Source organism: Colletotrichum costaricense, assembly GCF_030867565.1.
Source record: "Colletotrichum costaricense strain IMI 309622 chromosome Unknown Scaffold_3.1, whole genome shotgun sequence".
Classification (NCBI taxonomy): domain Eukaryota; kingdom Fungi; phylum Ascomycota; class Sordariomycetes; order Glomerellales; family Glomerellaceae; genus Colletotrichum; species Colletotrichum costaricense.
The window spans coordinates 1,322,618-1,338,685 of record NW_026848232.1 but is presented as its reverse complement, the minus strand read 5'-3'; the positions used below and the strand labels follow the sequence as shown (position 1 = coordinate 1,338,685).

Genomic DNA, 16,068 nt, shown 5'->3' with positions numbered 1-16,068 from the left:
ACCGTGTGCTACCAAGGTCTGTTGCCGACATCTTCTCGGCGCGTGTCGTTGATGGCCGAGTGGTCCGGCCCGTACTGTGGGGCTTCGGCCGTTTGATCCGTGGTGTCAACGGGCCGGGCACGATTCGGTGCGCACCGGAGCACCGTGAACCATCAAGTGAAGGTCTTCCTTCGGGAACTTCTTCCGCTAGGTAAAAAGGATTCTACGTGGTAGCTTCTGAAGAGTGGCCGAGAAGCTTGGCTTGGCGGCTATGAGAATCTGTTGATGGTGTTCGGCACCGGACATGATTCACCGTCGGCCAGATGGCTCATCTTGCCGAGGGTTGATTCTGTACGCTGGGTTTTTGCGATTTGACGTAAGCAAGACTCAAATTGCAAGCCAGATACCTCAAGCACAGAGATACTTATTTGAGATTCCTTGGGTTTGGAGAAAAAAAAAGTATGCTGATTACTTTACGCCTACTTGGCCACAGTCTTGTAGATGGAGTTATACCCACAAAGCGACTCCTCCTCCAGCGTCGCAAAATCCCGCCCACCAAATCTCTCCGGCTCAAGGGCCTCCAACGTCTCCTGATCTACCCCCTCCCCATTCAAAAGTTTCGTCAAAAACTTGGCCGTCCCAGCAGCGTGAGTAACCCACACAGCAACAGCCATGTGCAACCCAGGCACCGACCTCACCGCGCCAGCGAGCGGCATGTTATCAGGCGTCATGGAGAAGATCCCGTTGAAGCTCCTGCTCTTAGTCTGATCCTCACTCACATCCTCCTCAAACTCCGCCGCGGTCGCGGGAGGCAGCATCTTCCTAGCAGCCTCGAGCGTCTGCCGGAAATCAGGGATCCAGACCCCGATCGCCGTCCCGTCTTCCGCGTTCGGCGCGCAGCCTACGGGCGGGTGGTCGTAGCTCCCGATGCCGTAGCGGGTGCCGTGATCTCTGGCGTAGACGTGGTGTTCCGGCCAGCGCACAAAGGGCAGCGACGTCGATTTCGATTTCGGGTTTGAGTTTTCTCGGGGAGGCAAGGGGGTTCGGGTGCGGGCGTGCATGTAGGGGTGTCCGACGGGGATGACGGGGACGGGGAAGGGGAGGTCGCGGCAGAGGTCGCGGGCCCAGATGCCCGTTGTGAGGATGACTTTATCGGCTTCGAGTTGCTGTGCGGAGCCGAGGTCGAGGACCTGGACGCCATTGATGCGGCCGTCTGGTGTGAAGAGGAGCTTCTCGACGGAGCTTTGTAGGAAGTTGACGCCTGCTTTCTTTGCAGAGTCTTGGTAGAATGAAGTGATTCTGCATGCGTCGGCGGTCCCGTCGGTGGGGAAGAAGACTGCAGCCCCTGCCCCCGACGAATCTTTTCCGTCTTCTTCTCTGACGAGTTCCGGCGCGAGTGTATGTGCTTCTCCCAGGCTCAACATCTCAGCGGCTAGGCCGCGCTGTGAGGCGGCTGCGCACCTGGCCTTGAGACGCTCGCATCCTGCGGGCTGGAAGGCGATTTCTAGGCCGCCGACGGTGTCGAAGCCGCCGGGGATTTTGGTGTATTCCGATACGGAGTCGATGGCTAGTTTGGTGAGGACTGGGGACTCGTTGAATTGGCCGACGAAGCCCGGTGCGTGACCTGTTGAGCCGAGGAGGGGACCGAAGGAGCGGTCGATGAGAGTGATTGTTCGTGGAGTGTTTGATGAGGATGATGATGAGGAGGAGAGGAAGTGGGCTAGGGCGGAGCCGACGATGCCTGCTCCGACTATGATGATGGTTTCGCGAGGTTCAGACATTTTGGAGGATTTAGGACTGGGTTGGATGTGTTTGTAAGTGATGTTGTGTGGTACTATGCGAAGAGCTCTTGGGAAAATGATGGGATTATATACTTTTGGTCTCGAATTGAGTACATCCCATGTTGTCATATCATTTTCGCAGTATTCAATGGGCGAAGTCTTTACATGTCTCCCATTGATTCGGGAACCAAGACTCAAGACTTCCGTGTTTGGACAAGGGCGACGGCTTTGACCAATCACATGAAGAGTTCCTCACTCACTTACACCACGAAGCTGAGACCCGCAAGCTTGTCGACACGCCTTTGGATGTGGGATTCAGACAATGCGGTCTAGCGAGGTGGGGCAAACTACACGCTACAAGCAAACCATCTAAAGCAACTTAAGTTAAGTAGATGCATTGTAACAACTGATTCACATGTAGATGTGTATAAAGAAGCAGAAACTCCCTAGGGAATGCTATCACGACAGTTCAGCAGGGCGGCTACCCTCCACTTCCGCAGCTCTCGTATAAGCCGAAAGCTCAACGGGAGGCGGCGTGGCAGCGTTGACTTCCGTCATCTCTGTTCCGTGGCCGGGCAACTCTTGCTTCGCATCGTACCCAAACCCTTTCTGCCCATATCCTTCATTGCCCGTATTGCCCTCATTCTGCGCGGCAATGACGACCGCAGCCCTCTTTTGCTTCCTCTTCCGAAGGCATATAAGTAACCCGGCACCGAGCAGCAAGAGAACCAGCACCACCGCTCCAACCGCGATCCCCGCAATAGCACCAGCCGAAAGACCTGCCCCTCCAGCAACGCCAGAGGCCTGGGAGGAGGGAACACGACCGTAGAGCGGAAAGACGGGGTGTTTGACCGAGAGGGGTCCCCCGGCAACACTGGGGAGACCGGTGAGGGAGGTTTTCCTCCACGAGCTCCAGAGCGTCGACTCCCGCCCGCCGCTCGTCGCGACATTGTTGATCCAGATCTCCGTGTTCGTGCTCAGGAGACTGACGCAGTCCCGGTAGGGCGTCCCGCCCGGCGTGGGCACGAGGCAGGTGTACGAGCTCGGGCAGCACCACGTCTGGGTGTACGTCTGCGCGCTCTCGAGGGTCAGGGTTGTCTCGCACGCTGTCGTCCAGCCGGAGATGCAGGCTGTGCCTGGGTAGGCTACGCTTGCGACGTCGCCTGATTCATCGTCTTGTCAGCGTCGTTTCAGTGCTTTTTTTCACAATTTCATGATTCTCACTGAATGTATTCCCGGATGGTCGCCAGATTGCGGCGTAACTCTCGGGAAAGCATTGCGTTGGTAGGCTGGCTGTGGTCTCGGCCACGACTTGGTCTCGCAGGCACTCGACGTCCCCCGTGAGATCTTCCATCTTGCCCACAAGGCAGCGAATGTCGACGGGAGAGCAGAGGTCGTTGGGTGGTGTGAAGGGGGTTGTCTGCGGTGCCATAGAGAGGATCTTGGTCTGCTGGAAGCCGCCCGGTGTGAAGGTGAGTGTTACGAGCAGAGGCTCGTACGTCGTTTTTGAGGACATCGCGAGGTATCTGCCTAATGTTTGCTCGCTTGGTCGTGAAGGAGTATGCTTTTTTCTTTTTGCCTTGACCGCACAGGTTGGGGTGAAGGAACACAGAGAGTTCCAAAATTTTCTGCCTGGTTTGTGGGTGCTGGAGAGTATTGGTATCTTTGATGTATGTGACTTTGCTAGTGGCTCAGTGTCCTCGTGGCAAGATTGTTTCCCATCACACAAGGCTTACTCTGCCCTCTGTTTGGAGAAGTTGGTCCTGATTTTGGCTGCGCATATCGCTCAGCCTGCTTACGGCCAAGGACCATAGTTATCTAGTTGCATATGTTGTGTTTCCATTACGATAGGCCGAACCTTTCAGAGTGTGGGACAAACCAGTCTGATATTATCAGTCTCTGTCGTGATCAACATGACCACGGCTGCCTCAATATAGGACTTCAGTCATGTAATTCGGAGTGCACCAAGATCGTGCACACGCAAGATGTTCTCCAATGCTATGAAACTAAATATCACAAAGTCTAAATTGATTAAAGGTGCTCGACCAAAAACGAGACAAGTCCAAATAAGACAGCATTTGCTATGAGACTGACTTTAAGACTATTGCATTCTTTCTGTACTTTACCAGAGAATGTCTACGTCTATATTAGAGCAGAGAAAATCCTTCAACGGGTCAGGAGGCGCCGGATCATTTGCCAAGCTCCTCTGGAACTCAGTCCTCAACTTGGTCATTGGCTGTAATACCCAGGTGTTGAACGACAAAATGTCCGATTCCTCCTTTGGGTCCCTGACGGTGTTAAACAAGTAAGGCGACTCGAGCCGACCCGACGACTGGTTGACTTTGGGTTCCCAGACGAGATGCAGCTTCCAGTCCTTCCATTTGATCGCTCGCAGCTCTTCTTTGATGTAAAACAAGAAACCCAGCCTCTCGGATCTGACGCTGGCCGGGTCCTTGAAGAAGATTGTCTGATCGATGCCGTCGATGGGGCGATCGTCTGGAACTCCAGACTTGGTGACGGACAAAATTGTTGTGAAAATGTCCGTTACGTGAACGATCTCGTTGGACGTGACGCCTTCTGGGACGTGACGCGGCCACCGTATGATGAAGGGCACGCGCAGGCTGCCTTCCATGGCAGTGTGGTATGTCCCCGACCACGGCCCCGCCGTGCCCCTGTACGGCTCCCTGAACTCGGGACCATTGTCGGAGGCAAAGATGACGACTGTGTTTTCCCGGATTCCGAGGGAGTCAATGTGGTCAAGGATTTGGCCTACGCGGTAATCCATCTCCGCCATGGAGTCGGCAAAGTCGCCTTGTTTGGTAGTTCCCGCAAAGTCCTTGTGAGGCAGCGTCGGGAAGTGAAGGTGGACGAGAGGGTGGTAGAGGAAGAATGGCCGTTCAGCCGCAACTTGACGAGACAGCCAGTCCTTAGATTTCTCCACCAGCATCTCGTCGATGAGTCTCCTGGCCTCCAAGTCGTAGACGCGGACATTCTCTGACTTTTGCCCAGCAACTCCCTTCATGATGTGCGGCATTTCCGCCACTTCGGGAGTATACCCAATCGCAGACGTAAACTGCGTCTCATCCGTCGTCCGCGGGATCCCAAACCACTCGTCAAAGCCTCTGTCCGAAGGATACCGACCGGGGACATCTCCCAGATGCCACTTCCCGTGGTGCGCAGTAGCATAGTCGTTCTCCTTGAGACACTCAGCCAGCGTCCGCTCCCACGGAGTCAGACCCTGCGGGAACCCCGCGGGGACGGATTGTCGGCAGCCGGTCCGGATCGGGTGCCGGCCCGTCATCAGCGCGGAGCGGGTTGGCACGCAGTCGCTCTCCACGTTGAAGTTGTGCAGCAGGAGACCTTGCGTCGCGAGCTTGTCGATCCGGGGCGTTGCGGCGCCGCGGAGGGCGCCACCGCCGTAACAACCCAATTCACCCCAGCCGAGGTTGTCGGCTAGGATCAGGATGACGTTTGGACGATCTGAGTCTCGAGACATGATGTATGTGCAAAAGATGAAGGATTCGAGCGGAAAGGGTTTGCCTGCAGACAAGAGTTATGAGGAAGGTATCGATGTTGAGCCCCACGTTCGTTTGATTCGCGGGTTGCGTACCATCACGCCATAGACGGAGGTGACCTCCGTCTGCAAACCCCCGTCTACAACTTCATATGACAACAACCTTTTGAGACGCCAACGACAACCCTTAATTGTATCGACTGTAAAGCAACATTTCAACGTGATGTTTCTTTTCGCGATGAACATGTTCAAAGATAAACTTAACTCGCGTCATATGGTGAAACTTACTGAAAGACACTTACTACAGTTTGATACGATGGAAAGGAAGGGATCGAATCGTTGTACTAGTCCAAAACCATTGCATTTCACTTTCCTACTTGAATTCTATAGTCTCAACCGATGAGACAACCATTCGCTTAGACGCTGTACCATCCTTCCATGCCCCGTGCTACTGCTACTCATTCCGTAGCCCGTGAATATTGGTACAGAAAGAGGTATACTTCCACAAAGTCAGTATGTAATCAAAAACATTGAGCAAGTATAGAAAGCTACTTAAACGCAAACGCAGTTGTATCTAGGGTCAAGCTTGAGACCGCAAACACAACCGCCAACTCCTCCCAAGATGTTTGTGCACCGATCGCCTGCCTTTGGGCACTGCTGCCAATTCTCGCGCTTGACGGCGGGTTGCTCTGATGCAGGCGCGGCCGAGACCAATCCGGCAACAAGGGCTACGGCTCCGAAGAGAGTTGAGAACTGCATTGTGGTGTAAGTTGAGGAGGTTTAGTGAGAGGACAGTAGAGATGAGTTATGTCTGAATTATTGAACTGAGGTCTACCACGTAAGTGTAGTACCATGCGGGTGCAGCAACGACGCTTTTTGAAGACACCATCCTACCGTCGGTGTCCTCGGAATACGATGATACGAACGTCCCGGGGACTTAAGGCACATGGCCCTTGCGGTAAAGGGGAAGATCACGACTGGCAGGTAGATAATTGCCGGGCTGGCCCACGAGGGAAGTTAAGCCACGAGCTACGACTCATTCAACCGCCAGATGTGGATAGACATTCGAGAAATATTTAATTAACTTTGGCCTACATTGACAAAAGATGGGTCCGGCTTTCGAATCCCGAACAGTGAGATTCATGAACTAGAACTTGTCAAAAGGCTTAGTTTGGTTAGTTACGCTTTCATGCAAACCGAATCAACGTCTAGGACATTGAAACTGAGAACCGAAAGCTTGGCAGGTCGAGCAGTTGTGAATAAGTAGGAACTCGGATAGCTCACCTATATCGTATGCAACTGGCCATGAGACACCTTCCCTCACGAGCCACGACATACGACGATAGTGTCCAAGATTGGGAGGGAACAATCGCTTGATTAAGTTTGCAAACGGGATTACTGAAAGGGCCGGCGGGATACGGAATAGGCGTGATGAAGATATGAAATGCCGGTGGGAGGAGAGCTGGGAACCCGGTACGGGGAAGGACGGCAATTCTTGTCTTGTAAATCGGGCTTCGCCGCTTACGTACTTTGTACACGAAGCCATGCCCGATCAATCTCTCCCATCTACAGTCTTGGAACGTGAAACAAGGAGGAGTCTTCAAGATGATTGCGTTCTGGTTTGTGGACCCGTAGTAAAGAATCCGAAAGTACGGAGTACGAGAGTATACGAATACCCAAGGTAGCAAATACGGTTATAGCAGCTATAAAGGCCGACGGAATCACTACCAACCGAGGGACGACGCCCAGGTAACTGGTGAGAACTTTCGCAATAGTCCCATCCTGTTGTACGCGCGTAAGTATGTGTCAGTTGTGTAGCTTATATCAAGGACTCTCTATTGGAGAGACCCTAGATACATCCAATTTGAAATACGGTTATTGAAAACATGAGAAACGAAGTACTCATGATCCATGGAGACTGCAATTGCCTTTCCTGAGCTCGCAACCTACTGACGGCGATTGTGGGGGATTTCAACGTTGGAATCCACCACCGTTAGAGGACCGTGCGAGACGTACAAACTTTGGGCCAAAGCTGTCTTCCGACACAGTACGTACACTTGTTAAGCGAGTCTTATCGGGGGCGGGGTGGTTCGATAAGGATTTTTTTGCGCCAGGAAAAATTTGGGACACTGAGAGGACGGGATCTTCGACCACACCGGCTTTGACTTGCATCGTCTCTCCCACAGTTGGTCCCCGACGGAATTGGAATACGACAAGCACAATGTCGACTCCAACTCTTGCCGAGAAGCTGGACAAGATCCGCTCCCCGGGTCTTCAAAGTCAAAAGAGGGTAAGCTTTATCGAATGTTTTCAGTTCGGCTGTTATCCTTACTAACATGGTTTAAGACTGCCGTAGTCCTTGAGGCGGTCGACACAACACTGAAGGAGCAAAACGCTCAGCCCACACCGACTGGCTACTTCGCTGCCCTTCTCGGCCTCCTCACCCAAGCTGTAGAGAGCGGCAACATCAGCTCCGACACGACGACCTCCGTGGTTTACCTCCTCGATATCGTCACCCCGTTTGCGCCTCAACCTATCCTTCGCGCCAAGTTCACCCAGATCCTCACCTCGCTCGCACCCGTTCTCCTGCAACAAGATGCCGAAGCCCTCCTCCTTCGCTCGTCTATCGGATGCCTCGAGTCTCTTCTTCTCGCACAAGATGCGAGTGCTTGGGAGCTGGGCGTGACCCAGATCGGCCCCCGCAGAGCCGTCGCCGGTCTGCTCAACCTCGCTCTTGAGCAGCGCCCGAAAATCCGCAAGAGGGCTCAGGAAGCGCTCCGAAACGTCCTCAAGAACCCGCCCCCTAGCCCCTCACTCGACCACCCGGCTGCGGATATGTGCGCTCACACCGCTCTCGCTAACCTCGAGGATATTGCCGGAAAGGCCGCGGCGGCAAAGAAGCAGAAGGGAGCCGAGTCTGCCCACGATCCCGCTCTCATCCACGCTCTCCAGCTCATCAAGACTATTGCCTCTGCAAGCGGTGGCTGGCCCAGCAAGAAGATCGAGTCTCTGTGCGACCTCCTCCTCGGAATCTCAAGATCCGGCAACGAGTACATGACGATGGCGACTTTTGAGATTTTCGAAATGATTTTCGAGGGTATGGCCGACGACGTCGCTTCGTCCAAGCTCCCACGACTGATGGAAATCATTTCGGAGCTGCGCCCTGCCGCAAACGACACGCAACTTATTCCGCCATGGCTGGCAATCCTCTCGAGGGGTTACGATGTCTCTGCACAACTCGACCCCGATGAAGTTTTCCAGAACCTGCCCGAAATTTTCTCAATGGTCGCACAGTACCTCGAGTCCCCCGCACACAACATCCGGATTTCCGCTTCCGAGTGCTTAGTCTCATTTATGGCGAACTGTGTTCCGCAGCCGGTCATTCTGGAGCCATCAGTTTATGACGAGAAGACTTTGGACAAGATTGCCAAGATTGCCGAGTCTCTGCTCAGCCTCAAGTACCAACAAGCCTGGATGGAGAGTTTCAACGTCTTTGGAGCCATGTTCGACTCCTTGAGGTGGCGGGCAAACCCCATGATGCTTAACATCACCAAGGCTGTTGGAGAACTCCGTGGCAGTGACTCTTTCCAAGGCAAGAAGGAGGCCGACGAAGTCATTGGCAAGGCCATCCGCGCCATGGGTCCCGAGGCTGTTCTGTCCATCTTGCCCCTGAACATCGCGAAGCCCGCCAAGGGTCAACAGGGCCGCGCCTGGATGTTTCCCATCCTGCGTGACTACCTCAGCAACACCAACCTCGCGCACTTCCGTCAAGAGATGGTCCCACTCAGTGAGCTCATGTTCCAAAAGGTGCTTGATCACGGCAAGGCCGAGAAGACTTTGGAAGTCAAGATCTTCGAGACCCTTGTACAGCAAATTTGGGCCACCTTGCCCGGTTACTGCGATCTCCCGCTCGACGTTACCGACGCTTTCGATCAGTCATTCGCCGAGCTCCTGGCAAACATCCTGTACAAGCAGGTCGAGTTGCGTCTGGAGGTCTGCCGTGCGCTCAAGATTCTCATCGAATCCAACCAGGCTATTGCGACCATCGAGGATGACGACGAGGAAGATCTCGTTCTTCAAAGCCGCATCTCCAGGGCTACGGCGAGGAAGAACCTCGAGCACTTAGGTAGCTTTGCCGGAAACATGCTCGCCGTTCTCTTCAACGTCTACACCCAGACCCTTCCTCAGTCAAGAGGACCTATCCTCCTCACCATCAATGCTTTCCTCAGCGTCACCCCCAAGCAGGAGCTCATCGATACCTTTGACCGGGTCAGCAAGATGCTCGCAGCGGAACTGCAGCAGACTGCCGACCAGGAGAAGCCCAAACAACAACCCAAGCAGAATGCTATGCCCTCAACTAGCAACACCTTGATGGATCTGATCATCTGCATTGCACTCTACCTGCCTCGCGAAAGCTACACGGCTCTGTTCGAAATTGCCAATGTCATCATCTTCAGGGATAACGAGCCTCAGTTGCAGAAGAAGGCTTACAAGCTGGTTCCCCGCCTTACCGAGTCAGAAACCGGCAAGCAGGCCCTCGCTGCACGCAATGACGAGCTGCAGCAGATGTTCCTGTCGAGCGCCGAAAAGGTTTCCGCCCCCGCTCGCAGAGAACGCCTTGCCGCTCTCTCTGCCCTGCTGCCTTTCATCCCCGATACCTCACTCCACTTCATTCCCTCCATCCTTAGCGAAGTCGTCATTTGCTGCAAGGAGAACAACGAGCGCGCCAGAGAGGCTGCGTACGACCTCCTAGTGCAGATTGGTCACCGCATGGAATCTGCCAACGACGCCCCTATCGATAACAGCAAGATTCCTCATATGCCCGCAGACGCGCCCGCCGGTAAAGCCAACGTTGAGGAGTTTCTCACCATGGTCAGTGCCGGTCTCGTCGGCAGCACCCCTCACATGATCTCAGCGTCCATCACCGCCCTCAGTCGCGTGCTATACGAGTTCAGAAGATCCGTCAGCACTCAGACCCTGGCCGACCTCGTGCAGACCATGGACCTCTTCCTGACCTCCAATAACCGCGAGATCGTCAAGAGCGTCCTGGGCTTCGTCAAGATCTGCGTCGTCAGTCTCCCCTCGGAGCTCGTCATCCCCCGCCTGTCCTCCATGGTCCCCAACCTCATCATCTGGAGCCACGAGCACAAGGGCCACTTCAAGAGCAAGGTCAGGCACATTCTGGAGCGCATGATCCGCAAGTTTGGCTTCGACCTCGTCAACCAGAACTGCCCAGAGAGCGACAGGAAGCTCATTGTCAACATCCGCAAGACCAAGGACCGCGCCAAGAAGAAGAAGGACGCGGCCAAGGCCGCCGGCGAGGAGAGCGACGAAGAGGACGGCCGTCAGGGACGCAAGTTCGACAACGAGCTCGACCAGGCCCTCTACAGCAGCGACTCGGACGATTCCGACGACGGGTCCGACGACGACGAAAGCGGTGCGGCGGCTGCTGGCGCCAAGGGCAAGCGTGGAAACAGAAAGGGCGGCAATACCTACATTGTCGAAGACGAGGACGAGCCGCTCGATCTGCTCGACCGCAATGCCCTGGCCAACATCTCGTCCACCAAGCCCGTCAAGATGCGCAAGCCGGGCCGGACCAAGGCCAAGACTGACCTGGACGGCAAGCTCATCCTCGGCAAGGACGACGACGAGGCGATGGAAGTCGACGGTGTTGAGAACGACGGCTCGGGCGTCAACGCCTACGTCGCCGCGCTCAAGGGCAAGGACGCCGGCAAGAGAGGTCTCCGCGGTAAGCTCAAGTTCAGCAACAAGCGCGGTCAGGACGATGAGGAGATGGAGGACATGGACGAGGGCGACGCCGCCGCCGTCAAGGCTCAGGTTGACAAGAGCCGTGGTGGTGGTAGACCGCCCTTCCGTGGCGGACGAGGTGGCCAGGACCGCGGTGGACGCGGAGGACGTGGTGGACGCGGCGGTGGTGGTGATCGTGGCGGTCGCGGTGGCAAGGGTGGTATTGCTGCCGGCCGCAAGGGACTCGGCGAGGATAGGAGACGGTCAGGTGGCCCGTCGGGCGGAGGTGTCAACAAGGGGAGAGGCGGCCGTGGACGGAGATGAGATCATTTTTGCGAAGGAGGGGGTTTTCTTTGAAGATTTAAAAGTGTGATTATACCCATTCAATGAGGTTAAAAGCGACCCCGAGTTGAAAAGGGAAAAAGAGGGTCTCTCAAACATTGTCATGTCGGCGTCTTGTCGGGTACGGTAAATAGAGAAAAAAGAAATTGACATTAACAAAGGAGCGATTGGTAATACATAATCTCATGCATAATGGTGTCGTTAAACTGTCAATTGTCTAAAGCACCTTTGGTCATGATGGTTTTCTTGTTTTTTGTTACGTCTTGTCTCTGTTTGGACTCGGCCTCTTGCTTTCAAACCCAGACCAGGGGCCTTTCCCCAATCGTTATATGACATTGCATTCGAGGCCCTTTCTCTCTCTCTTTCACTTTGCTCGCAAAAAAAAAAGCACACATAAGAAAAAAACGTAATGAGGTTCCCGATGGGAGTGATCAAAGTACAGTCGTGGTAGAATCCTTATACAACCCAAAACTCCGGGCCCCGCACTCCTGACGGGGATAGTTGTTACTGCTGCTGCTGTTGCTGCGTTTCTTCATCTGAACTTGCTGTAAATGACGGCGATAATGAGAAGAACCAGGATGGTGATGATGGAAATCGTAATCACCCGGTTGGTAGCCATCCTTTGAGTATGTCAGTCTGGATCTCTCACCTCGTAGCTTTGAACAACCAAGGGTAGTAAGGGACGATATTTACCTACGTGCCATCCCCCGCAACGTCTTGACGCTTCGGTCCACATATCCCTCGCTCTCGAGAAGGCGCGATTGGGTGTGCAGGATGGTTTCGCGCTGGGTGTGCAAATCGCCCAGGATACCAGCCCCGATGCCCTCCGTCTCGTTGGCGAGGGCCTGGCTGGCCTTGAGCCGCTGCGTGGAGCGGTCGAGGCGGTCCGTACCGGAGAGCAGCTGCTGGCGCTGCTCGAGCTGAACGTCGTGGCCGCTGCCCGAGGGGTTGTCGGTGTAGCGCGCGCCGAACAAGGCCGCGCGGTCGTCGGCGAGGGAGCGCAGCTTGCGCTTGTGAGCGTCGATGTCGGACTCGTGGTTGCGGAAGCGGGCGTTGATCTTGGAGCGGAGGGTGGTGGGGATGTTTGCCTTCTCGAGGCGCATCTGGGCGAGGAGCTCGTCGGCCTCCTCGAGGGCGCGCTCGGCGGAGGAGAGGGCGGCTTTGCGGGGCTCGCCTGAGAGTTCGGGGATCTGGTCGAGTTTCTGGACGAGGTCGGCTTGGACGAGCTTCAGCTCTGCTTCGTAGTCGCCGAAGCGCTCGGAGCCGGGCTCTGTTTCGAGTGGGTTGGACATGGTGGCGGCGGGATTGGGGAGGTGGAAAGGTTCGTTGGTCGGGTGGTTTTTAGAAAGTTGGCGGGAGATGTCGTTGGTGACCTTTCGCCTTCAGGAGGGCGATAAAAGGGATCGAGTGAGAGGATGGGGGCACTCCTCGTCGGGAAGGTTGTAGACGAGCTGTGAGAGTTTGGCTTCGTTGGGTATCACAAGATTGATGGTCGTCACTGCGGGTTCGTCGGGGTGGTAGTTGGATCAATGCCGAAAACGGTCAAGGGCGAGTGGATTGTTGGTCTTGATGAATGTACTTGGTCGCATGGAGTACGGAGGTGTATGCGTAAGTCAGGACCGGGCTTGGCGACATCATTCCTCCCGGGTGGCTGGTGCACCAGTCGGATGCAACGAGACGCTGGGCTCCAGCCACTGGGCCTTGAGTGGACACACACTCATTAAGGTGTCGTGGTGCCTTACCTCAGCAACGGCACTCTGTACTACAGCAGAATAAGGTAGCCATTCCAGTGAAGAGACACGTGATAGGCATGGCCCATGCGCCCGCTTTCCGCGTCCCCCACCCGCAGGCTGGTCTTTTTATGAGAAATCGGTCGGCGCAAAACTTCGTTTTCCTCTTCTTCTTTTTTTTCTTCAAAGTTGAAACCCCCGGCTCTAGAAGAAACCGGCTCCGCGTCGCCAGTCTGGAAATGCATTTATGTGTCTCTCGCACTTGGACGTGGAGTTGAACTTAAGCCGGGTAGACTGATGGCAGTTGAAAAACTGTCACGGCGCTTTTAAGAATTGGGGACTCGTACTACCGTTTTCCGATCCCGTTGAGTGCTCGACATAATTTCGTCGTCTACCATTGGCCTTGTGATAACGATAACTTGACACTACCTTAAATGGCCTACTAGGCTTAAACTGCACGCTTTTGGCCTGCTCTAAACTACTGCGCGCTGCCCATCTAAGTACAATCCGAGGTACTGTACCTTGGTACTTTTCTATCTAGAGAGCCGTATCAAAGACCTCGTCTGTGAGATGTTATGCGGCTCAAGCACATCCATAGTCCACATGAATGATGCCTAGAAGCCATGATTACTCGGTACGCCTCTGTCTGCCTTGCTCAGGTATTTCCGCAAGCAGCGCGTCAGCAGGTGAAAGCCTGAAGATGGTCCACGAGACAGCTTGCCATATCTTAAAACTGAGGTGCTGAATGGCAACAGATTTCAGGCTTCGGCTGCTGCACTCGTGAAAGCTTGGTGCCTGCCGGGTTTTGCAGTCTAATGCGTCTCATGTCGAGGTACCTTACATGAGCAACCTAATGTAATATTGCCCGAACCACGAAGACATACTTGACCGCGCGTCACAGGCTTCCATGTGATTTTTAATGCGTGTTCACGTGAGCCACGAGGTATCTCAAAGTAGCTCCGCGAAGAGATCGGGATGTCTGCCTAGCACTGAGTGCGTCTACCATGCCTTTGTGGAGTAATATTCATGCATATTGACAGGAGAAGCTGAAGCCGTGGGAAAAGACCTCTCTCTAAGGACCAAATCTACGAATAGCTCTGCGCGCAAGTCCTTATTGCGCAGCGCCCGCGAGATGAGGAAGGAAGTTTCTTCACGCAGACTACTCCTTCAACGAAAAGCGGCAAATTCACAAAAAGTTTGGGCGGTGACCAGCCATTTGTCGAAAATTTCAGCCGTCGTCGCCCACCGCAGGCAGCAAATCCCACCAAAAACCCACTCTAACGGCCCCTGGCCCGTGCGCCGAACCGGTCGTGGGAGAAATCTATATAAGGGCGACCTTCCACCGCCAATCTTAGACTTTTCTTCTTCTTTTTTCTTCATGTCGACAATACTTCAGAGAATCATTTCTATAGTATTCGACCTACTCTTGGTTCCCTAAAGGAGCTACAGATCCCACCCTGGTTGATGATTGATATCCTCGACACCCTAGAGTGAAGAACTCTGGTTGCTCTCGCACCCTCCGCAAGGAGGGCGGCTTCCTGTAAAGGTTGCTGTATAGAGAGCGGTGATGATCTCGTCCCTGATCGTGGTCTTGCCCTTGGGCGCACGGTCAGGGTGGGTGTCGATGGACGTCTGACAGGCCTGTTTTTTTCTCTTTTTCATTGCTTGCTGGAGCTGGTCTCTGGCAGTGAGGAAGAAGTTCCACTTATGACAATTCTGTGAAAAAATCGTGTAGCGGCGCCATTGCGAAATGGAATTCTGCTGGACGTTGTCGTCCGTACTGGATTCCATAGTGACGCGGTGATCGTGATACGCATTGAAAAATCTGCGTCGAAATGATTGCTTTGGCTGGTAAAGCTGCCCGAGAGGTCCAAATCAACTTTTCGTCGTGAGAATAACGGCACGCCTTTATCGCGGCCTTCTTCTTTCCGCAAAACGATTGCCTTGGTGAACGGCAAGTTGAAAGCTAGGTACCTTAAATTTCAGGAAAGGCCTTCTCGTCTGTTGTCGCCAGCCTCACTCTCCACGAGCATGCGTTCATCCAAATGAAGCGTCTAAACCATCAAATTCCGAGCGTTGAATTTGCAGATGTCGTCTCGAATCTTCAGCCTCTTTTCGGAAAAATGAAATAAAATGTCTAGCCACTTGTGGCGTTTTGGATCGTGAACCATCAAGCGATAGTTGAAGTCCGGCAAGACAAGGGGGGGCTGGGGAAAGAGCTGGGGACGCAGCAGACGCAGAAGGATCAGGTGCAGGGGTGTCCCAATGCAAGCGTCATTGCGCGTGGGAACTCCGGCAAGAGCTGAGTTTCGTTTCATCGCATCGTGATCAGCCGGCCGAACACACCTGCCGACGTCTTTCCATGCCCGTCTCACCTTTTTTTTCCCTCCCTTCTTGTCACCGATTTTCGCACCGGAAACTTATCCCAAGATTCAGAAAGGGTCCTATCTACTCAAGCTCAAGCTCGAGCTCCAGCTCTATCTAATTCCTTGTCTCCTGCGCCTCGCATTACCTATCTCTTTGCGGCCCTTGCTACCGGCAGCCACGTGTCGATCATTGCTTGCTCCAGAGCTGAGCTCCCTCTCTCGAGAGACTCCACCAGACTCTCATCACATCCTCAGAAACAGAGACCAGAGGTCAAGATGCCGCCAGGTCAGCCGCTGTACGTTTTGTTTCTCCGCTTGTCTCACTGAGCTCTGGTTTCCTTCGCTCTCGGCCTACACACCGCATTCATCCCTACACCCACATACCTCGTATGTTACGCACACACAGCTGCTGCCACTACCACAGCCCCAAAGAACGCTACCTGTTTGAATCCGTTCCATCCCTTCAGCTGCATGAATTGCAGCACTAGTAAGCGCACTGGTCCGGAGCCCAGCCCAGCCAAGTGGTGGTGGTGGTGGTGCTACAGGCGCAGATGTACCCTACTTGCGTACCAATGTTGCCTCCGCCAACTTGAGACTTTTTGTGCTCC

At 54.3% G+C, this 16,068-nt stretch overlaps 7 protein-coding genes across 7 annotated transcripts; 1 reads left to right on the top strand and 6 right to left on the bottom strand.

Moving 5' to 3' along the window:
- Positions 1–458: 458 nt before the first annotated feature.
- On the bottom strand, positions 459–1,760 carry CCOS01_03253 (FAD dependent oxidoreductase; the record flags this gene model as incomplete). The annotated part of the gene is made up of 1 exon (XM_060451439.1): positions 459–1,760. The coding sequence occupies one exon, from the start codon at positions 1,758–1,760 to the stop codon at positions 459–461; it is 1,302 nt and encodes a 433-aa protein (XP_060317704.1).
- Positions 1,761–2,219: 459 nt separating this feature from the next.
- Positions 2,220–3,675, bottom strand: CCOS01_03252 (uncharacterized protein; the record flags this gene model as incomplete). Its single annotated transcript, XM_060451438.1, has 4 exons — positions 2,220–2,923; positions 2,985–3,290; positions 3,497–3,578; positions 3,640–3,675. 4 exons carry the CDS (start codon positions 3,673–3,675, stop codon positions 2,220–2,222), a joined length of 1,128 nt encoding a protein of 375 aa, XP_060317703.1.
- A 207-nt stretch (positions 3,676–3,882) lies between these two features.
- Positions 3,883–5,256, bottom strand: CCOS01_03251 (arylsulfatase A; the record flags this gene model as incomplete). The annotated part of the gene is made up of 1 exon (XM_060451437.1): positions 3,883–5,256. The coding sequence occupies one exon, from the start codon at positions 5,254–5,256 to the stop codon at positions 3,883–3,885; it is 1,374 nt and encodes a 457-aa protein (XP_060317702.1).
- Positions 5,257–5,826: 570 nt separating this feature from the next.
- Positions 5,827–6,033, bottom strand: CCOS01_03250 (uncharacterized protein; the record flags this gene model as incomplete). The annotated part of the gene is made up of 1 exon (XM_060451436.1): positions 5,827–6,033. The coding sequence occupies one exon, from the start codon at positions 6,031–6,033 to the stop codon at positions 5,827–5,829; it is 207 nt and encodes a 68-aa protein (XP_060317701.1).
- Positions 6,034–7,495: 1,462 nt separating this feature from the next.
- Positions 7,496–11,346, top strand: CCOS01_03249 (uncharacterized protein; the record flags this gene model as incomplete). The annotated part of the gene is made up of 2 exons (XM_060451435.1): positions 7,496–7,564; positions 7,621–11,346. 2 exons carry the CDS (start codon positions 7,496–7,498, stop codon positions 11,344–11,346), a joined length of 3,795 nt encoding a protein of 1,264 aa, XP_060317700.1.
- Positions 11,347–11,896: 550 nt separating this feature from the next.
- Positions 11,897–12,656, bottom strand: CCOS01_03248 (vesicle transport V-SNARE protein; the record flags this gene model as incomplete). The annotated part of the gene is made up of 2 exons (XM_060451434.1): positions 11,897–11,984; positions 12,058–12,656. 2 exons carry the CDS (start codon positions 12,654–12,656, stop codon positions 11,897–11,899), a joined length of 687 nt encoding a protein of 228 aa, XP_060317699.1.
- Positions 12,657–14,500: 1,844 nt separating this feature from the next.
- CCOS01_03247 (uncharacterized protein) lies at positions 14,501–14,713 on the bottom strand (the record flags this gene model as incomplete). Its single annotated transcript, XM_060451433.1, has 1 exon — positions 14,501–14,713. A coding segment is annotated over one exon (213 nt), but the record flags the coding sequence as incomplete, so codon positions are not given.
- Between the last annotated feature and the right edge of the window lie 1,355 nt (positions 14,714–16,068).